At 45.5% G+C, this 22625-nt stretch overlaps 1 protein-coding gene across 1 annotated transcript; it reads left to right on the forward strand.

The window, feature by feature from the left end:
- Positions 1 to 759: 759 nt before the first annotated feature.
- Positions 760 to 9706, forward strand: RTP2 (receptor transporter protein 2). The gene is made up of 2 exons (XM_026007172.2): positions 760 to 1014; positions 4106 to 9706. Exons 1-2 carry the CDS (start codon positions 851 to 853, stop codon positions 4620 to 4622), a joined length of 681 nt encoding a protein of 226 aa, XP_025862957.2. The 5' UTR covers positions 760 to 850; the 3' UTR covers positions 4623 to 9706.
- Positions 9707 to 22625: the final 12919 nt, after the last annotated feature.

Raw genomic sequence — 22625 nt, forward strand, 5'->3', positions numbered from 1 at the left:
GAGACAGTGCAGCACAGAACAAACTTGTTCCTCCTGCAGCTTCTTTGGTGTGGCCTGGGACCAGGAACCAAATGCCATCTCTAACAGTTCTATGACTCTAGGAATCTGAAACATCATCATCGTGCAGGGTATTAGATTGCATTTTATCTCACGACTGGCTTGAGATCTTTCTGAGCAAAGGGCATCTCACTTCTATCTCAATTTCTACTTGCTAGGAGCTCAGTAGTACTGCGATAAATGAAAAAATGAGCTTGGTTTCGGAAGGGCTGGATCTGAGTCTTGGATGAGGCTCTAATTCCCACCTTGGCCAGCACACAAGTCAAACAGTTGGTGCTTGGCACATAGTGAATGATGGTCCCCACACATCAGGGGGTGCGTGAGCTGCAGGCTCTGCATTTCCTCAGACCTTGTTTCTCCTTGGCTCCCTAGGGTGTCATAGTAACCATAGCACACAAAGTGCAAAATGCCTAGAAGAGCAGTAGGGTGAAGCAGTAGTTGAAGCAGGAGGGTGGAGACCCCTGAAGGGCTGGGTGGGTGTGATCTGGGCCTGAGCCTCCCTGCCTGCTCTTTCCACTCAGTGTCACTACCCAGCCCTGCCTCCCAAGCCTAGCTCTGGGCCCTAGAACTCTCTCTTGGGACTTCCCTCCTCCCCAGGCCTGGCTCTTGGCTTTCTGCCCAGCTGCCATGGTAACAGGTTCCAGGGTGACAAAGGATATTACTGGGTCCTATTTCTTCCTGGTCCTGTTGATGAGGATTTTCAGATCACAGAGACTGAGCTGCTCTGCATCCTGGGCTCTTTCTGTGTACTCATTCAGGGTGAATTCAAACTTCCATCCCTGACAGCAAGACCATGTGTACCAGCCTGACCACTTGTGAGTGGAAGAAAGTTTTCTATGAGAAGATGGAGGTGGCAAAGCCAGCTGACAGCTGGGAACTCATCATAGACCCCAACCTCAAGCCCAACGAGCTGGCCCCTGGCTGGAAGCAGTATCTGGAGCAACATGCCTCAGGCAGGTAAGCAGCCCAGGGGGGAGAGGACTACAGGCAGCCTTGGGGACATCTCCCAAGGGGAGTCAAAGATATACCGAGATCCTGGTCCTGGGGTCGCTCAAGTTAGGGGGCAGAGAAGGAACTTCCAAGTGGGTCAAAGAGATATGGGTTCTAATCCCAGCTGTACCACCGACTCCCTGGGTGATCTTCACAAGTTGTGCTCTGTCTTTGGGTCTTGGTTTTCTACAATAAACAAAGAGCTATAATGTCCCTACAATCTCTGACACTTCAGATGTTTTCACATTTTCATAACCCTCGTAAGGGACTGAGGGGAGGAGGCCATGAGGTCCACTGAGAAAAATTTTAGCTTAGGGTTAGAGCCTGTGCTCTGGTCCTAGGTCTGTTTAGTCAACTCAGTCCCATTTGATCTGAATACAAAAACATTTATTGTCCATCTGCTATGTTCTGGAAACTGCCTTGGCAGCTAACTAATTCTATGAACTTGTGCAAGTCCTTTCCCTTCCTGGGCCTCAGTTTTCACATCTTGCAAAACCAGGAAGCTGGCCTTAGATGATCAGTTAAGACCCTTCCGGCTCTATTGTCTACGGTCTGTGACAAAAAGACTTAGCTTTGGGCATGATTTCCCCTTAGGTTCTTAAAGCCCAACATCTTGTACTTTATAGGAACCTCATGACTTCCATGGTGCAAAGTGTCCTTGAGTGTAAGGGGTCATATCTATATGAAGCCACATGCCTCTCCTTCTAGATTGTGATTTGGGGTCAGGACCACTGAATTCCCTGCCCAGCTGCCTCAAACTCATCTTCAGGGCCTGTGCAGGCCTCTTCCTAAGTCTACTGAGTCCCTAGGTCCCCAGGGAGGCCAACAGGTGGCTGTGCTCTAGGGGTGTGGACACGCAGGCCTTGGACACACAGACTGGGTGATTCATGCATATTTGTATGGTGGAGCCAGCTGCTGAGGGTGGCAATAGGAGGCAGGCTGGGGGTGGGGAGCTTATGTTTGTACTCTTGTTCTAGGACGTGTGAATATTAGAGTGAACTTGTATTTGGGACAAAAGACAGAGAGGTAGACCCTGGTTGGTTTATTTCAATTCGGATCAATTCAACAGACATTATTGTGCATCTGTTAGGTGCTGGGTCCTGGCTCTGTCTCTGGCTAGCTTTGTATACATGGATGACTCTCTTTCTCTCTGCTTCTGTTTCATCTCAATAAAATGAAAGGTTAGTTAGAAGATCCTTAAGGTCCCCTTGCACTAGGTCTGCTCTTCTGAAATTTAAGATCTGAAGTCTAGCTTGAGGGTGAGGAAAGAACTCTGGATTGGCTTTATTAAAAAGCTGTAGAAGGAGGGGACAGAAAACACGAAGCTTCTGAGCTGGCTGTTGAGAGGAGTTCAAAGCACTAGGAACTGGGCCCAGGGGTTTAGGGGCTGAGCTCCACAGGCTTGTGGCTGCTCCTTGCCTCAGGTCTCAGCTGGTCCTACTCCTGGCTGGTGACCTGTGACCCCCAGCTGGCTTCAGGCAGGCCTTCAGAATGGCTGCTCTTGTGTTTTTCCTGTGCACAGGCTCACTGTCCCTGTAAGTCATAGGATGCATCAATCCTAGTGCCCTACAACTCTAGTCTTACATGAGTGGGGACCCCCTTCTGACTTAGGACCAATCAGGCTGCTCTCCTGGCCAACCCTGACTTGCACTGTGCTGGCTACTGTTCTGTGCTAATGTTGCCTGTGGGATCCAGGCCTCAGGGGCAGGTTTGGCTTCCTCTCTACCCCACAGCCTGGACTGTGTGTGCTTGGCATAAAGTAGGTGCTAGGTGGTGTCTGTTGGACTGAATCGAGTTCCTCATCAGAGATTGTTTAGGCCATGCTACCGGGGACCCAGAGAGAGTCAGCAGTGAGGGCAGACTGGGCCCAGTAGACCCTCGATTGTAAAGCTGTTATAACAGGGTCCTGGAAGAGGTTCCTCTCAGGATGGAAGGAACTGTCCTGAAGGTAATGAGTGCTCCATCACTGAAGGTGTGCAAGCACTGGGTGGGGGCTGAGGGAGTGACCTGGGCTACTTGAGTCTCAGACCACTTCTTTCCACTATCCTTAAGGCTGGGACTCTAGCAGGCTGACTAGTCTAAAGTGCGGCCTGTGTGTATGTAAGTGTGCATGTATGCATGGGGGAGGATGCAGACTAGGAGCCACTTTTCCAGTCTCTATTGCAGGGTTAGACTGGGGTCTAGGGATGACTTATCAAGGAGTAACAGAGTATTCTTTGTGAAGGTATAAGGACCAAACTCCCCAGTCCTCTCCCTGTTGGCCCATCACCCAACCACCAGTCCATCCGATGGAGTCTTTTTTTTTTTAATTTAGATTTTATTTATTTATTCATTAGAGACACAGAGAGAGGCAGAGACATGGGGGGGTGGGGTGGGCAGAGAAGCAAGCTCCCTGCAAGGAGCCTGATGTGAGACTTGATCCCAAGACTCCGGGATCATGACCTGAGCCAAAGGCAGATGCTCAACCACTGAGCCACCCAGGTGCCCTCATCTGATGGATTCTTGACAGTTATTCGATGAATAATTCTTGTTCCCCCACCCAGTGCTTGCATACCTTCTGGTCTGTGCCCAGTAGTTAGAGGCATCTCCTTTTCTCCCCAGGGCAGGCAGGGATGCATCAGTGAGACCTGTAGAGGCAGGGGAGGTGTGAGTGAAAAGAGCCTTATGGGACCTCATCACTCTGCATCCACAGATGAAAAATAAGGCCCAGATTGGGGGAGTGAGCCCTGGGAAGCATACAGGTGCATGTTCTGAGTGCACTAGGCTTAGGGGGAGCTGCGGCCCCAGGAAAGTGTGCAGGAGGCAGCCTGGAGAGAGTGCTAGAAGCCAGATGGTTCCAGTGCCAACCTCCTGAGGACACTGCTCCAGGCCCAGGGGAGCGCACGGGAAGGAGGCAGAGCCTGCGGAGCGCTAAGGAACCCAGGGGACAGCGACCGGGCAGCCTTGACCTCCAGGCACAGGTACACAGGGCCCTTCCTTCCCGGGCTCCTCCTCCAGGGCAGGCTGGCCATCCCCTGCTGGGACGGAGGCCGAGCATCTCCATCCTCCCCTCCCGCAGGTTCCACTGCTCCTGGTGCTGGCACACCTGGCAGTCGGCCCACGTGGTCATCCTCTTCCACATGTACCTGGACCGCGCGCAGCGGGCGGGCTCGGTGCGCATGCGCGTGTTCAAGCAGCTGTGCCACGAGTGCGGCACGGCGCGGCTGGACGAGTCGAGCATGCTGGAGGAGAACATCGAGGGCCTGGTGGACAACCTCATCACCAGCCTGCGCGAGCAGTGCTACGAGGAGGACGGCGGCCAGTACCGCATCCACGTGGCCGGCCGCCCGGACGCGGGCCCGCACCGCCCCGAGTTCTGCGAGGCCTGCCAGGAGGGCATCGCGCACTGGAAGCCCAGCGAGAAGCTGCTGGAAGACGAGGCCTCCGCCTACGCCATCTCAGGGGCCTCCAGGCCAAGCGCCCAGGACGCTGCGGGCTACAGCTTCCTCTCCCTTCGCTGGTGCCTGGTCGGGGCCTCCGTCTGCCTCCTCCTGGTCTACCTGCAGCTCTCCTTCCGCGGCTCTGCGCTCCTGTAGGGGGCGCTCCCGGGCTGCGGGGGGGGGGGGTGGTCTGGGGCGATCCCTCTGCAGATCCACCTGTGCTGTGCTCTGCATGGCTCTGTCTGGGCCTCCGTTATCCCTCTGCAGAATGGGGGCTTCGCTCTGGGGGATACTTAATGGTCCTTCCATTAAAATTTACAGGGAGGATCTAAGGAGGACGTAGGCTTGGTGGTAGCAGGAAAACTGGGGCGGGGGGGTAGCTTCTCCTCCCCTTTCTCCACCTCCATCGCGACCCTTCCTTTGGCTTCATGTCCATCTCCCACCCCACATTAGGACCCTGGTAGGTCCTGTCGAGCCCTGGCCTCAGCTCAAGGTGGTCTTCAGGTGCCTCTGACCTGCCGTGGTTCCCCTGGGAGCGGGCGGTGGTCCCACCCTATCCATCAGTACTCACTGCCTCTTGGTTTTCAGTTCCTCTCCTGGAGAGTGTGCTCCCCCCATTCTGAAAGTTTCAGGTTTTTACTTCGGTGCTAGAGCTGCACTGTCGAATTTGGTAGTCACTAGCTCTATGTGGCTATTGAAATTTAATTTAATTAAAATAAAATCGAAAATTCGGTCCCTCGGTTGTGCAAGCCACATAGCGAGGGCTCAGTAGCCACGCGTGGCTAGTGGATACCATGTTGTGCTGCATAGATATAGAACATCATCGTGGAAATTTCCACTGGACAGCGCTAGTCTAGGGCTTGAAATTCGCACTTCAATGGATGCGGACTCATAAAAATAAGAGGGGGACACAGGTTTAAAGCATGAAGCTTTCTGGGGGCAGAGGCAGGTAGGGATGTGGTGTGTTAGAGATACACAAATGAATCTGTAACCTGTTTCTGGCAGTCAGTTGATTGGAATTTATTTCCTAGGAAGGAGAACCTGTTAAAATTCACTGCAAGATGATGGCACTTTCTCTCAATCTCTGTTGCTTTCTCTCTCTCTCTCTCTCTCTCTGTGTGTGTGTGTGTGTGTGTGTGTGTGTGTATGGGGCTTGGAGAATACATTCCTGTGTTTTAAAGAAATGTGTGAGCTATGACCACACATGATGCAGGGAGATGTTCCTCAGCCATTCTGAATGGAAATACCTTTGCAGCTGATTCTATGGCCTTTCTTGTTCCTGGGGATGGTGAGGGAAGGGGCCTATTAGACAGATCTATGGATGTGGATCTTTCATGTGACAGTGGGGCTATGTGTCTCCATTGAGGGGAGGTGATGACCAAGGGGAAGCATAAGTAGTAGAGGCAGACAGTACCTGTCTTCCAGCATCTTCTTCTCCCAGTCCATGGGACTGGCCCATTATGGGAAATGCATTTGCTGTGCCCATTCCCTTAGGCATAGCTATGACTTGAGTAGTTTGACTCATGGTTTGGTGTGAGATGACCTTGTGTTTATTATTGTCTGGAATAGGAAACAGAAACCCTCCTACTCACACTCCTAATTGTTCCCTGACATTCACAACTTTCCATAGCCCACCTTTAGAGCATCTATCCCAAGTGGTCCCTGAGAACTGAAGATGCGGTTCGAGGCTGGTGCGTCCAGCTAGCTATGTTTCCAGAAGTGAGCTGATTTGGACACAGTGTCCCACCTTCCACTGCATGTGCAGGCTTTTCCAGCTTTAGCGGGGGCAGGAGGGGGTGGAGAGGGAGGGTCTTGGTGGCTTGTCTGGATTCCCCTCTGCACTTGTAGGAGCAGAAAGCCAGGCAATCTGGAACAATCTACCTCTCTTTGGTTGGGTGTACTAGAGGTATAGGCAGAACAATAGACAGGAGCATTTGTGGACTGGGGGGCTTGTGAGGTTGTGTTCACCTCTGTTAGCTACAGAAAATGTTCAACTGGGCCTGTGCAGCGTGTGCCCCATTGGGTGCTGTAGACAAGTGGTGGCTTTTGGGAAGTTGAACTTCAGGAGCCTGTGACTCATATGGTCTCCAGAGTTCTGTTTGCCCCCTGCTTTGGTCTACCTTGGGACTCTCAAGGGAACATAAAGGGACAGGATTGGGATCAAGTGGCACCAGAAGTATCTGTTATTAAACTTGTGGTTTGTGGGGAGAGGGGAAGACTATTGAGATTGTGTCGGGGGAAGGTCAGGCCTTAAGTAGGTTAGGAAAGCTGGAACCTCTGATGTGCGGCCTGGAGTTGAGGAAGGAAAAGCCACTGAAAATGGAAAATGGAAGTGAGGAAAAGACACTGAAAATGTGAAGGCCTGGAGTGTATGAGATGAGATCTGGGAAAAATCCAGAAGGTCAACATATGGTCCATCAGCTCAGTCTGAATATCTAAAAATATCTGTGTCTTTCATATTTAACTAAAATGACCCTTCTCTTACTCCACATCCTACCATATATTTTTAAAAAATTCCTTCAAAGCCAAGTTTCTCAAATGAATATATTTTTCTCTACTCTAATTTGCTCCTTAATTCATAGCAGTCTTATTTCCAAGTCCCTAAAACTGTCACCTCATGTTCTATTTCCAAACAGTTGGCTACTACTTTTCTGCCTGTATGTCACCTGTTCTGGCTACTGCATCCTGTAACTCCTCCTGGAAGATTCCATGGCAGCACTTGTGCCTCATCGTCCCCCTTTTGTTTCCTTCCTTTCTGTTGTGATGTTCCCCCTCTCGCCAATCCTTTACAGGCTGGGGTTCTCCTCGAGGATCCCTGTTGTTCACCTTTGATAATGAGTACTTGCTCACATAGTAGGTTCTCGTGCCTGGGAACTCCCAGTCTTTGCAGCTCTAGGAGCACTGCCACCAAGCTCCAGGCCTACAGACCAATCGACCTGATCACTGGGAGTTCCCCCAGCATGACCAAGGCTGACCTCATCACTTTGCCATCCAAACTCGCTTCTCTCTCTTCTCAGAAATCTGGGAATTACCTCCTGACCCTCTCTGACTGCTCTACCTCCTCCCCTGCACAAATGGATCAATGTGTCCTATTGATTGTTCTTCCCAAGTACCTCTGGTCTCTTTTCCTTCCTTCCCACTTCTTGCTGCCCAAACTCATCATTTGGTGTTTCTTGACTCTCAGCCTCCTTCATAATCATAACTTAGCCTTTAGCCTTCCCTCATATTCTATCACTCTCTAGGGGTGATTTCCTATTAATCATATATGGTCAGCTCACTGTCTTGCTTAAACTCTTCCAGAGATCTTTTCTGCTAACAGGCAAAACTTAGTCTCATTAGCCAGGCACACCTCACTTTCCAGATAATAATAATATACAACATTTATTGAGAAGGAGCTCAATAAACAGTTGTTATTATAATAATTTACTGAGTGTGAGATGCTATGCTAAATGCTTTGTGTGCATTGTCTCATTTAATTCTGAAAACAACCCTCTGAGGCAGGCACTAGTATCATCTTTAATATGGTTGAGGCTCAGAGAGGCTAAGACATTGGTTCATGTCACCCTCGTTAGTAGGTCCCAGTGCTGAGGTTGAAATCCAGGGTCTTGGATTCCAGAACTTCAGTTTTCCATCACTGTTATCTTGCCACTCTGACCAAGCCAATGTTCCTCAAACTGAGATGTTCACTCTCTGTGAATCCTGTCCCCATCTGGCTTTCAGGAACCTTTTCTTCCATGTCAGCTGGAGACTTAGCTCCTGTGTGAAGCCTTTATTCACAGCCCCAGGCAGCTTAGCGCCTCATCCCCCTGGGACTGCCTCTGCTACTGCACTTGTCATGTTGTGTTGTCACTGCCGTTTGCATGTGTGTCTGCTCACCACCGTCAGTTGTTTTTCACCTGTCTCCCCAGTACCTGGCACAAAGTAACTACTTAATCAGAAAGTTGATGGATTAAATTCTTGTCTTGGATGCAATATAATCTCCCACACCTTCCCTTCCACCAGGAACCATCCTGTGTATGTTTCATGGACTTTGGCACCCCCAAGCTGAGAGGGAAGGACATGCTGACTTTTGCCAGCTAATATGTATAATTTCCCCTTACTAACAACTCCTAAAATAGGCACTGTAATTATCCACAGTTACAGGAGGGAAACTGAGTCTTAATGAGATGTTTAGTTTTGTAAGGCTTGAGAGCTGGTTAGTGGAAATCCTGTATAGAAGCCCAGATGGCTAAGAAATGAAGAATTAAATAAGCTTATATGGCTTAATACATGACAGGTATTGAGGCCCCAGCGCCTTGCCAAAAGGGCACAACCATCACAAACATCTGGATGAGAGCTGGACTTCAGACCCGTAGCTGAAGACAGAGAGGGAAGCTGGATTTCTAGAAACCTGGAAACAGAGAAGTCTGAAAAATGTATAAAACTTGTCTACTGGAATAAACAATAAGAAGTTTAGGAGAACTCTTGTAGACATTCAACGTAGGATGAGCCCCATGCTCATGTACTTTTGTTGCTGTTTTGTGGAATGAGTATTTGTACCCCAGCCCTCACCAGACCTATGCCATCTGGCAAGGGATGCCTCTTATGATTATTAGTTTTTGGTTTCTGTATATATCCTACAACTACATCTTTATTATAGGACTTGTAAGAAGGTAGTGCTCTATAACCCCCATGTGCATCTTTGTACTGATTTTACGCCATTGAGTAAGCGCAGATAGCTTGCCTTGGTTGCTGGTTGGCGACTGCAGACTCCCTGATGAAGACAACAGTAAGGCATGCAAAGGAACACTATGCCAAGACTGAAGTTCTGGTTACCCATCCAAGGATACAGTGGAATAAATCAGTATAAACCCATTACCACCTCTGGAAAAATATGGTATGTGGTACATTTTATGGTTATATAGCTGTGTTCTTTCCATTTTCATCCATAAACCAACACACATCAACTCTGTTTATTGCCTTGCCTATCCTAAGTTTTGGGATCACAAAAGTAACCAGACACAATCCCTGACTTGGAGGGCTCATGTTGTGCGCTAGTCAATGCTGTGCTAGGAGAGGAGACAACTTGGTCATATCTCAGGGGTGAAGGGCTAGGAATGATCTCTTAGAAGAGGAGTCATGCAGTGGGTATATCTTGAAAGGTGTATGGAAGTGGTCGGGAAGTCAATCAAGGCTAGGGCTGGCAGGGAGCTAAATTCAATCCCAGCTGGAATGAAAAAGGAAGAACCAAAGGGAAAAAAGCTCCTTTCATATCCAGGAAGCAGTGAGCAATCAAGTACCAAGAAGTCAGGGGGATGGATCACAGGAGGAATCTGGAAGCATTAGCTAGAAAAGACAGAAAAACAAGGTAGGCTGGGGTTGGGTGAGGATGGTTTTCTGGGCTCAAGTAAGGAGTGAGGAAGGAGCATTTTGATTTATGATAGACATTTTATTGTCAGTTTTAGAAGCTGTCTTTAAAAGAAAATGAAAATGTGATACTGAACAGCAATTCTACCCTAGTGCCTCCTAGAAGCATTTGAATGGCTGCACCACCTGTGAATGAGAGGAAGCGATCGGTCTCCCCTCACTGTCATCTCTATCCATCCTTCTCACTCTCCCCAACAGCTGAGAATAGTCTCAGCTTCCACTTTAGTTATAGACATGAGTGATCTCTTTAAATGCTCTGTGGGCGATGGGAATCTGGGCTGCAAATCACAAAACTATTAACTTTAGTCAAGTAACACAGAAAGCTTTGTTTATCCAATACTGAAATAAGGTCAATTAACTATTGTAATAATCAGTGAAAGTAGGCAATTTGTTTCCTGTCCCAATTGTTCACATATGTTGAATTCAACTGAGGACTGTTATGGTATAAATGATTTTCCTTTTTTGCTTTTCTGTTCCTTTTTATTTCTATAATTAAATTATTTTCTTAAAGATTTAAATATACAGGGATCTCTGGCTCAGCTGTTTAGTGCCTGCCTTCGGCCCAGGGCGTGATCCTGGAGTCCCGGGATCAAGTCCCACATCAGGCTCCCTACATGGAGCCTGCTTCTCCCTCTGCCCGTGTCTCTGCCTCTCTCTCTGTGTGTGTCTCTGTGTCTCTCATGAATAATGAAAATAAAATCTTAAAAAAAAAATTTAAATATACAGGTATGCCTGGGTGCCTCAGCAGCTGAGTGTCCGCCTTCGGCTCAGGACTTAAACCATGGATCTGGGATCAATTCCCATATCATGCTCCTTGCGGTAGGCCTGCTTCTCCCCCTGCCTGTGTCTCTGCCTCTCTCTCTCACTCCCTCTCTCTGTCTCTTTCATGAATAAATAGATAAAAATCTTTTAAAAATATTTAAATATATGTGTTTGTATCCATTATAGATGGTAGAAGCATTAAACAAGAACAAATGTTTCTGATAGAATAAAATACGTAAAACTTTTGATAATGTGTGTGTGTTCACATATCAAAGTGCTTATATGAAAGATGAGAAAAAGAAAAGCAGTCACTGACATTTGGATGCTGGCCTTGCCCTCACAGTTAGGTTGTGGCACTCACTTTTGAACATAAACTATTCATACAACACCAGTCTCAGACCAGAACACTCTGGGGGTGATGCTGGATCAAGAGAAGCATAAGACCACTCCATAACCATATCTGAATACAAATAGAAGCATGCACATTGTCCAAATCACAAAAAAAAAAAAAAAAGACCAAACAACCCACTATCATGGCCGATATGAGTGGCTGGTATGTCTTTACCTGTCATACCTTCTGGCCTTCTAGATAAGAATAATTAAGGTACCCCATCATAAGATTATCCCCACTTTCTGATAATATCCATTCCAGAGCATATCCTACTTAGATGAACCTTCCCCCACTTGGCATGTGCTCCAATGGTATAGTGTGTCTTTTTCATCTGGGATGCTTCAAGTTTCCTAAGTGCATCCTTGCTCTTTGCAATAGGTCAAAAAACCCAACTTTGTTCAGTGACACATATGTTCCTGGTGACCTTTGACTAAAAGAAATTGATAAGGAGCTTATATATCACTTCTTCCAGTGTCCATGAGGCATTCAGATGTCTCCATGAACTCAAAACAAAATATGCAGAAGATTTTTTCTAAGATATTTAACTGAGGAAACCAGCTAACTAAGATAAATTCAAGAAGTTAGAAATTTTAAAAGGGTGTTTCTAAATCTTAGGATAAAAATGAAATGTATATATTTGCATTTATTAGAAATTAAGGAGTGCAATTCCATGTAAAAATTATTTCTGTTTTCATGCTTTCTAATCTCTTAATAACTTATTTTACAGTATTGTTAGACTTGTAAAAATTGTTTTTCCCATAAAAAGTTAAAACAGGGTCACCTGGGTGGCTCAGTCAGTTAAGTGTCCAACCCTTCGGTTCAGGTCATGATCTCAAGGTCATGAGATCGAACCCCACATTGGGCTGAGTGTGGAGCCAGCTTAAGATTCTCTCTCTCCCCCTCCTTCTGTTCCTGACCCTGCTCGTGTGCTCTCTCTCTTGCTCAAAAAAAAAAATGTTAAGCAACAAATGCCTATTCTAGTACTGATTATCATCATATTTTTAGAAAATGCATTTTTACCTCTATTCTTATACATATTTCAAGAACATTACATAAGCTATTAATTCTTTTGGTAGAATGGAGAGAAATTTCACATACCCTCTTCCCTGCCAACTTGAATTTCCAGTTTTGTTAGAATGATCTAGTATTTTATAACTAAATTAAGAAAATGCTTTATGGCTTACATGGTTTCTTCCAAGAATTATATGAGACACATGCATTACATTTCATAATATTAATTTAAGAATTGATTTTTAAATTTTACAATTTTAAAAAATTTTATTTCTCCTCACCATCTTTATACCAGCCCACTCCACTTTTGAGGTCTTTATTTTGATTTATTTTCTTCCTTTCATTTGAAGTACTTCTGTGAGTATTATTTTCAGAGAGGGTCTGTGTGGTGGGTTTGGCTGTCTGGCATTTCTGTTGCTTTTTCCCCTAGAATAGCTTGGTTAAGTATTATATTATGTGATCATAATACTTTATTTTTTTCTTTCAAAACTTGGTGGCATTATTTCAATGTCTTCTGGAATTTATTGAGACAGAGAAAAACTTTGTTATCAATCTAATGTTTCTTTTCTTTTACATTGCCCAATCTAATATATATATATATATATATATATATATATATATATATATATAGCAATAGCCACACAAATCTTGTAGAAAATACAGTCTAGAGAATTTCTAAAGCTTTGCTTGTTTTGTTTTATTTCTTGTAGTAATGTTGTCCACAGAGGAGAGAGAGGCATTTATTCTGATTCTTTGGATTGTCTTCGTGTGTTTGAACTACAATTTCTCATACGCTTAATGACTTGTCTCTGCTGATGTTTGCAGCAGGGAGATGGGGGATTGGTCTGTTAGAGGCCATGCCATGTCACTTCAAATTATCTGGGTGTCTGACAAAGGGAGAAGAAAAATGCATTATTTCATGGAAGTTTTGTTTACTAGAAGAGAGGTCTTATTGCCAAGGGGGTGGTAGGGAGGGAGCTTCCCTAACATGCACCTGCCCTAAATGGCCAGAGGAGCATGGCAAAACAGTCCTTTTCTGTATTTTGTTGTAGATCCAGTCATAAGATCATTGCTTCTCTCACTGACTGCCATGAATACCTTGTTAGGAGTTGACTTTATTGGGCTGCATCCCCTTGCTTTACATTTCTGCAAATTTAACCCAAAATTAGTACAGTAACTAGATGCTCCCTGTCTAGGGCCCTGGTGTAGTTCCAGAGGTTGGGTGGAGATTCACCCCCATTGACGATCCTTCCACTTGCCTTGCCACTCCAAGCAGGCCGGGGAAGATGAGTTAGTGCTCTTCTGCTAGGGGAGGGTGTCTTTGACTCTCAGTCCTGAGATGAAGTTTTTGTTTGCATATGGAGATCCACAGATTGGCCTTAATCTACATTGTACATGTATCTCTCAGCATTTTAGGAATGTAACATTTCTAGTTCCCAGTGAATACAAATCTCTTTCTATTTTGCATTTGATTATGCCAATAGGAAATTTGGGAAATTGAGAAGGTTTGGAAAGTAGGTGCATTGGTTGATGTGCACCACCCTGAAACTGAAGGTATTATTTCTAATTTGGATTTTAAAAATCTGCTGTAAACTAACTTGAATCTTCACTCGATCAAGATAGTTGTAAATAAGTACCCTACATATGTTTAGATACATAATGGGTGATATTTAAGTAACTTTAAAAAAATTAGTGCATTGTATTTATGCATCTCTAGTCCTTCAAAGAGCTCCTTTCTTAGCTGTGGCAGACCACTAGTTCTCTCCTGAAGTCCTTTGTCCCCTCTTCCACAGTAATAGGATCTTAGCTGGGCACATAGCCTTGCAGAATAAAGACTGCTTATCCCAGACCCCTTTGCAGGTAAGTATGCCTTTGTGACATAAGTTACACAGAAGTTACAGGTGAAGAGCTTTGGGGAAACTTCCCCTAAAAGTGTTCACTTTATGGATGGCTCTTTAACAGAAACGTAGTGGCATAAAACAACAGTAATCATTTTGTTACTCTTTCATGGCTGCTGAGGGCAGAAAGAACTCAGCTGAGGACTTTGGATTGGGTGTCTCTCATGCAATTGTTAAAGCTGAAGAATGTAGGACTGGCTGGGTAACTTTTTTTTTCATGTAGTCCTGGGTCTTCTCCATGTGGGCTCTTTGGCTTCCTCACAGCAGGATGACAGCCAGATTGCCTGGTGGCTGAAGGTGTCAAGAATGCGTATCCCAGTGAGGAAAGCAAAAGTTAAAATTTCTTTTATGAATTAGCTTGACAATCACATAGTTGTCAGTGTACCATATTCTAATCAGAACTATCACAAAATCTACCCAGTTTCAAAAGGAGAGAGGGCACAGAGGTCATCTTTCTAATATGAGTATGTCAAAGGCACACCAAAAGAAGAGCATATGGAGTGGGAGCTGTTGTTAGAGCCATCTTTGAGAAATTCAGTCTTTTCGTCTCCCCATCTTTATCTTTTTTTTTTTTAATCCTGCTGCCTCAACACAGGTGCTGTCACCTTTGGTCATGAGGCCAAAATCACACATGGCAGAGGAACAGAGAGGTTACTAATATCACCAAGTACCTTAGCAGCCATGGATCATCAACCTGGAATATTATGCAAGAGAGAAATGAACATCTTAGCTCTTACAGTCCCCCACTGCTATTTTGAGTTTTGGGTCACTTGAAATTGAACCTGGCCACCATGAACCCATCAGGGTTTCCTCTCTGTTCACCAGTCTGTGCATTGGAGCCTCAGTTACATATCACTACGCTCTGTTCCCCAAATATGCTGAGCGTTTCTACTGTTCTCATTTCCAGAACACAGATCTCCAAGTCTATAATTCTCTCATCTTCATTCTTCACCAACATCTGCCTTAGTCCCTTCCCTTAAGTCCAATGAAAAAATCCCATCTTTTAGGAAGCTGTCTCAGATGCCTAGAGAGAGGAGTAAGGACCTCATCCAGCATATTCCCACAACCTGTTTGGTGAACCTGTGCTTCACAAATCCACACTGTCTTGGATGACCGTTTATTAGCATATCTTGAAATCTCCTGCTGCCTTGTAAATTTCTTGAGCATGAGCTTTATTGTCTCTTGCTTGGAAGTTTTCTAAGGCACCTACCTCAGTATCCCTTGTGCTCAATAAGCTTCAATAATTTTGTTCTATGAATCCTTATTCATTCTCTCCAAGAGGATAGGAGAGAATTTTGCATTATTTTTTTAAAAGAGATCTCTGCCCCTGGATTCATTATTTCCCAGAAAGCACAAAATTGGAAATGTTCTCTAAGGATTGAATAGAGTTTGATAGAAGTAAATGTGCATACATAGAACAGGATGAACCATTTGAAAGTGACTAAAGTGTATGGCTGTTTGAGGGACTGGTGGACAAAAGTATTTTCTGGAGGGTGAGGTATCAATGGGAACCAAACCTGAAGAAGTTGAAACCATATTCCTGAGAGCCTCAAAAACCTGAGTAAGGAGTATGGACTTTTTTTTTTTAAAAGACAACAATTTGCATTTGGAAGTTTGAAGGAACACAGTGATACCATCAGATTAGTATTTAGAAGTTGAATCGGGCCAAGTGTGTAGAATATATTTGAAGGAACTGGGTTAGGGATTGGGGAAGAGAGTCAACAATGGGAGTCCAGTTAGGAAGTTTTTAAAATAGCTCACAAGAGACAAAATGTGGTCCTGGATTAGTGTGGTGACCCTATATGACAACAATGGAAAGAAACAGAAAAGAAACACATTATCTAAAGAATTCACAAGATGTGGTTACTTAAATGTGCCATCAAAGAGGAGAGGGAGAGAAATATGGTAAGAGAAGAGGTAAATTGAGGCATCAGTGGGGTAAATATGATAGTTGCAGACATTAGGGTAAACATTCACTCAATATTTGACCTGCATTTTGTGGACATTTCATATGTTCCAGGCAATCTTCAGGTAGACCAAGATGGGAGGGGATAGTCTCTGCTGTTGAAGAAGAAAATCCTTTTGCAAGGAGCCAGATGTGCAAACAAACTATTATTAGACAATAAGGTAATTGCTATACCCAAATAAAAAAAAACAGCACACAGATAGTCCTCTCATTTTATATTATTTAGATGTATGAGTTGTGAAAGGACAAAGGCATACGTGGTTTGCATCAGTCCTCTGGAGTTGCCAAGAGTAAATCTGTGCAGAAATGCCCAACCTCTTTTAAAGAAAGAAATGGGACTTTGGAAGTATCTGGAAGACATAGTTTTAGGGAGGCATGGAATCTGAGAACTGAAGGGGACTAGAAGGTTATTGCTGGTTGCAAGAATCTTTTCTCACTAAAGCTCATCTCAATTCTCTCTGGACCTAAGAACAGAGCTTTCCTGCTGCACCAGTCCTCTTGGTAGGAACCCAAAGTTGACTCTGTTCCCCTTTGACTTCTGCTGTCACATGTTGCTTAGCCAAAGTCTTTATTTTTTCCCAAGGCATGGCATTGGTTCAAAAGTTCACCAGGAAGCTTTTATGACTAGAAAGTGGAGAGCTGGGATAAGAGGGAGACAGCAAAAGAAGCATATGGTGGTACAAACAGGTTGAAAGCTGAGTGGATTTCCCATAATGCCATTGGAAGGAGGAAACCTTAAAACTCTCCATATTTGTGTTGTTAGCATTCAGATAAGTATCCACCTGCTACCAATTCACTGTGTGGTTTGGGCAAATCATTGCACTTCTCTGGGCTTTTATCAGCACACCACCCACCACTCCTACTGCCACACTAGCCCTGGTTTCCAGTTTCACCAACTGATATATATATATATATAGAGAGAGAGAGAGAGAGAGAGACATTGAGAGGCTTTTCACAACTCATACATTTTTTCCCTGGGGGAAAGAATTCACTATGTATGTGAGTAGGATTTAGTTGATCAAGATATATCTGTCTGCAGGGGATGGGGTGGGGTCTTGCAATAGCAGCCAAATTTCAAGGTGAGATTCTAGAGCCTCTTAGTAGAACCCATTCTTTGGAAGAAAACATCTGGAAGGATGACCTTGACTCTGTGACAGGGCCCGAGGTTTGGAGGGGGGGGGAGCAAACTAGGTATAGAAGGTAACTGACTTGAATCCTGCTCTCTCTGGTCCCCTCAGAGCTGAGGAAAAGGAGGAGCTTGTTTAGTCCATTAGTGTCAGTGGCTGCTCATCAAATGACCACAAACTGGAGGCTTCAAATAACAGAAATGGGGCACCTGGGTGGCTCAGTGGTTGAGCATCTGCCTTTGGCTCAGGTTGTGATCCCGGGGTCCTGGGATCAAGTCCCACATCAGGCTCCCTGCAGCCTCTTTCTCCCTCTGCCTGTGTCTCTGCTTTTCTCTCTGTGCGTCTCTCATGAATAAATAAAATCTTTAAAACAACAACAATGACGATGACAAAAACATGTAACAGAAATGTATTCTCTTGCAGTTCTAGAGGGGCAGAGGTCAGGAAGCAAAGTGTCAGGCCACGATTCCTCCAAAGACTCTAGGGTCCTGTTCTTTCTCACCTTTTCCAGCTTGTGGTAGTTGCAGGGGCTTCTGGGCTTGGGGCTCCAACCCTCCAATCTCTGCTTCTGTTTCACATAGCCTTTCTCTCTGTGACTTCTCTTCAGGATCTCATTGTCTTTGGGCCTTCCAGATAATCCAGGATGATCTCATATCAACATTCTTAATTGCATCTGCAAAGATCCTTTCTTCAGATAAGATCACATTCATGGGCTCGAGGGGTTAGGATGTGGACATATCCCTGTAGGGGCCACCATTAAGTCCAATATAGTCAGTAAACACTGCTGTTTCTACATTGTTTAACGGCATCGATTGTTGGCTATTAAAAGAGCAGTGAGACCCTCCAAAAGGATAGAAGGCAGAAAGGAGAAGGGAGTCGAGAGGGGAGAGGGGAGCACCAGCTCCCCAGTGCAGCAGGGCCTGTTATCTGGTGCTACACGAGGTTATGCAGCAAGTGACAAGAGCAGGAACCAGGAATTTCCAAGGGTCCAGGCAGAGTGCAGTGCACATGGGCCATGGTCCAAGGTAGTGCATTAACCACAGTTTATGACGCAGAGTGAGCCATACAGTTAATTTAATGGGTCGTGACCAGAATGAAAGACAAAAAGAAATAGAGAAGAATAGAAAATACCAGAGTTTATTACAAGTATTAAAGGTAAGTATCGTTTTGAGAAACATGTGCAGAGGTGTATGTGTGCACTGGGCTATGGTGTAAAATGTTTTTCATATGTTGGTTGCAGTCAAAAGTTTGAAAGTCACTGGCGTAAGAGCGCTGGGCATGGCAGTTTGGGGCATCATAGAGAGAGCAGTGGTCCGGAGAAGTGTCCTTGGTTCTGGGCATAACATTAGGAATGATGAGTGGTGGCCTGAACGGCTACCAAAGGGAGCTCGTGACCTATATGAGACATCCTTGGGGGGCCTCCGTCCCCTGGAGGGACCTTGCAAAGGCACTGACAAGGGGTTGCAAAGAGAGTTTAGGTAGATCAGTGATTCGGATACCAGTGGGACATTGATGGTGAGTACAGTTCATGAGGTCAGAGGTCATTTGGGTCACATACAGGAGGATGGTTTATATTAGATCTGCAGTTTGCAAACTTTGTTTTCCCTTCTGTTGCTAAGAAATTTTGCTGCAGAATCTGTGCGGTGGCACAGAGTCCCCGCAACACGCCCTTCCTGCGTTCTGGCAGCCCCTGAGGTCGGCGTCCCGCGAGCCCTAGGCCTGGTTTGGGAAGCCTGTAACGACTAGCCCTGGCTTAGAAGGTGTCTGTGGTCCCTGCTAGTGCAAATTCTTTGATTCCACGGCTCAGACAAAATTCTGTATCATTTATCAGATTGTGACTTCTCTTCGAAGCCAAGTTTGAATTTTGGTCATCTCTGAATCCCCAGCACAGCACTTGGCACAAAGTGCTCAATAATCGAGTGTTTGAAGAAAGTGGGTCTTTTTCGCTACTTCTTTGCATCTCTGGGACCAAGTGGGTGCTTTTAAAAAGTTGGTGGAGTAAACGAATAAAATCCTGCCCTAAAATCGAAGCCGAAGCGGTCATGTACCAATGTAACCAGCAGAGGACAGAAGAGTTCAGTTTAACAACATCTTCCTTCCAGCCAGGCTCAGCCAAGGCAGGGAGAGCAGGTCTGTTTTACGGGATTAAGAAATGCACAGCCAGAAAAGGATGGAGACACCAAAAGATGGAAACACATTAATCCCCAAAGCTTTATCTATAGGACAAAGCTCTTATCAGGAAATGGGGTTTTGCTTCAGGCCGACCGCAAGGTACAGGGACAGAACAGGGCCGGAGCTGCCAATCTTTCTAACATGACTTCAGCTACTTAGGTGGAAGAGATTCAGGAACTTCACAGCACCCTTGTATCACAGAAAGAACGTGGAGCTAGGAGATCAGAGGCTGTGACTCTGATACCACTGGAGAGAGGCCTCTCTCTTCTCTGGACTTCAGTTTTTCCGCATGAAAATGGACCAGATGATTTTGAAGGCCCTGGTCTGCAGATGAGTCCAACTGTAGCACCCAGTCTGCCTCTGTTCTCGGCTCTTGGGATGATGTCAGGAAAGTCAATGAAGCCAATGCAGTGTGCTTTGCCCCCCTGCCCCACCCAAGGCAAGCGATGCCCACTGTGCTCAGGTGCTGCCCAGTCAAAGGGGGGACAGGAGTTGAAAATAACGGTTCTGGTTGACGGCATAAAGAAGTTGGGAGCCAGAGAATAAGTGAGAGGATGAGAGAGAAGGTGGACAGGGGCAAGAGCAAAGAGGGGGGAAGAGGAAGAAAACGGAGGAAGAAGAGAAAGGGGCAAGAGACAGAGCAGAGTGAAAGGAGAGAGGGACAGTGTGGGCAACGGTTTGTGACTCCAGTGTTTTCTAGAATTAAGCTCTTCAAAGACACAGCTTGTGCATCAGAGTCTTCGCAGATGGGACCCCCGCATCCATGTTTTTAAGATGTGTCCTAGGCAATGGTGGTGTGAAGCCAGGCTTAAGAATCCCCAGTCTAGACTAACACTCGTAATTTTGAGTGTAAGGAAATTGGAGCAGTTGTGGGGCTACTTTCCCTGCCCAGGACACCTCTGTGTCTACGTAGCCCCTACTGCGCCGGTCCAAAGTGCAGGTTTAGGATCAGCCTGAAGAGGAGCTTCACCATCTGTTCTGTGCTACCCCAGGGGACAGGGCTCTCAGCTTCTCACCTCCCTTCTCAAACCAGCTCCTCCGCTGCTGGTTGCACTGGGAAGGCTCACAGAAGACCCCAGATTTAGGGGGTGAATAGGTAAAGAGAACTTAGAGATGTTTTCTGGGTGGCACAGTGGGGCACAACTGAGTTCAGTTTCACTTCACTGGGGAGCCCTGAGCCGGTCATAGATCAACAGGTGAGATGCATCTGGAAAGACTGATAAACCCATGAAGAGAAAGGGAAATTGAAAGGAGAATTAGGGGCAAAGTGTCCTTACCTACCTCTAGTGGGAGAGGAAATGTTGGAGTGGCAGAAAGAGCCCCGCTACACACTGCATAACCTGGGCCCTCTCTATTCCCTTGTCTGGTTAACACTAATACACTCAATCAAATGTGAAACAAGACACAGACATGAGCTGGCATTGGTATTCACTTCTCTGGTGTACCATGGACATACGCCTACTTCAGTGGTTATGGATGTGTCCTCCTTAGGCCTTTCAAGAGATGGAGAAACTCTTACATTTCCAGTGACTATATGAGCATTTTCAAATTATGGCTTCACTTTACTCTTAGCATCTATGAACAATTATACTGAGCAGTATTTAAAGGTTTTTCTTTCTGAATCTTGGAAATAACTAAGGGATCGATGGATCTGTGTTCTTGAGAGTATCAGCAGCCTAGGGTTGGGGTATACAAAAGAAAAGAGACTATTTTCTAATGGTCCTCAGTTATGTCAGGTTTATGATGTTTATCCTACCTACAGAATCCATAGAGACCTCACAAATAAGGAGAGAGAGAAGTCTATCTTTAACTCAACCATTATTTTTTATGGACTGCTCTGTACTTCACATTTTTGTGGCCTCTGAGGAGGATACAAACACAGCTGAGGCAAGATTTCTGCTCTTCTTATGGACTCCCAAGGAATGGAAATATAAAGTGATCTGTGAGAGTCTCTACTAGGGGCACAAAAGACATAGTTTGGGGCACAGGAGAAGGCCATATTGATTCTAAAAGACTCTCTTTTAAAAAAAAATATTTATTTATTTATTTATTTATTTATTTATTTATTTATTTGAGAGATGGTGACAGAGATAGGGACCAAAAACAGGAGCAGGGAGGAGAGGGAGAAGCAGGCTTCCTACTGAGCAGATAGCCCAATGCAGGGCTCGATCCCAGGACCCAGGGATCATGACTTGAACCAAAGGCAAATGCTTAACCAACTAAGCCACCCAGGCGCCCCTAAAAGATCCTTATAAACATCTTAGAATAAAGGTATGATGTTAGCATAGATGGGTTTCAGGTGGAGGGAAGTTCACACACATAAAAATGGGTGCCAGAGACTTCAGGGTGTGTACAGGGATGAGCAGGCGGCTAGGGGTAGGAGGAGGGCTGGGATACAGAGAGTGACACAGAGTGAGACTGACCAGGAAAGTCAGGAGCTGAGAAAACATGACTGTCAGGCTGATGTGCTTGCATTTAAACTGCTTGGCACTGGGGAGTCATTGAAAACTTTTGAGCTGGAAAGTGACAGGATAGAGACTAGATAAAAGAATTCTGCAACAGACCAGTCTAAGATGTCGCCACCTGCTCCTTCTCATGGAAAAAGTAAACCTTACAGGCTTCATTCATTAACCTCCTCACCCTTCATTATCTAATGCAGTCACATTAGGTAGGTCAGGCCTTGTAGATGTTGACGAAAGCCCATGTGGTAGGAAAGTCTGACTCCTCTACCATCAGCAACTGCAGAGGTGCAAGCTGGGACTCTTCCAGCTGAAATCCAGCCCAACAGAAGCCCTTAGAGATTACAAGTTTTCATTCTCATGCTCCATAGTGGTAGGGTTGCTATAGAAGGAAAGGTCCCTCTGGAATTCTCCTGTACTCCACCATTTGGCAAGAAGTCTATATGTTCACCATAGCCTACTGCCATCTCCAACACCACAAGCCACCAAATCTTCCCTCTGTTGGGTGGGTCACTTACTCCAAATCGATCTCTTCTCAAGTCAAATCTTTAGCCAGCTATAAATCTAAAAGACATTCGATAAGTGAATTCACACGAAAGTGTTAATAGCTACACTATTACCACTTAGTAGTAAATGTCTGTGTCTCCAAGGAAAAGTATACGAAAGAAAAGACACTATTTTATAATGAATGAATCCCAGCATCCATGTGCTGCATTTCTGTGGAAGAGATCTTCCTGGGCCTTCAAATCCCACATCCCCAGTGTGAGACAGGCCTGCCTCCCTTGTTGGGCCAGAGCATCAGCAGGGACACTCAGCTCCCAAAGCCTGGCTCATTATCACCCCTCGACTTATGACCGGCTGTGTCCATCTGGGTAAGAACAACAAAAACAGGCCTTTATTTTTTATCATGTTTTATGGGTTACCAAATGCTTTCCCTTACCTTGTCTGATCTGGTTCTTGAATCCTA

Source organism: Vulpes vulpes, chromosome 3 (genome assembly GCF_048418805.1).
Source record: "Vulpes vulpes isolate BD-2025 chromosome 3, VulVul3, whole genome shotgun sequence".
NCBI classification, from domain to species: domain Eukaryota; kingdom Metazoa; phylum Chordata; class Mammalia; order Carnivora; family Canidae; genus Vulpes; species Vulpes vulpes.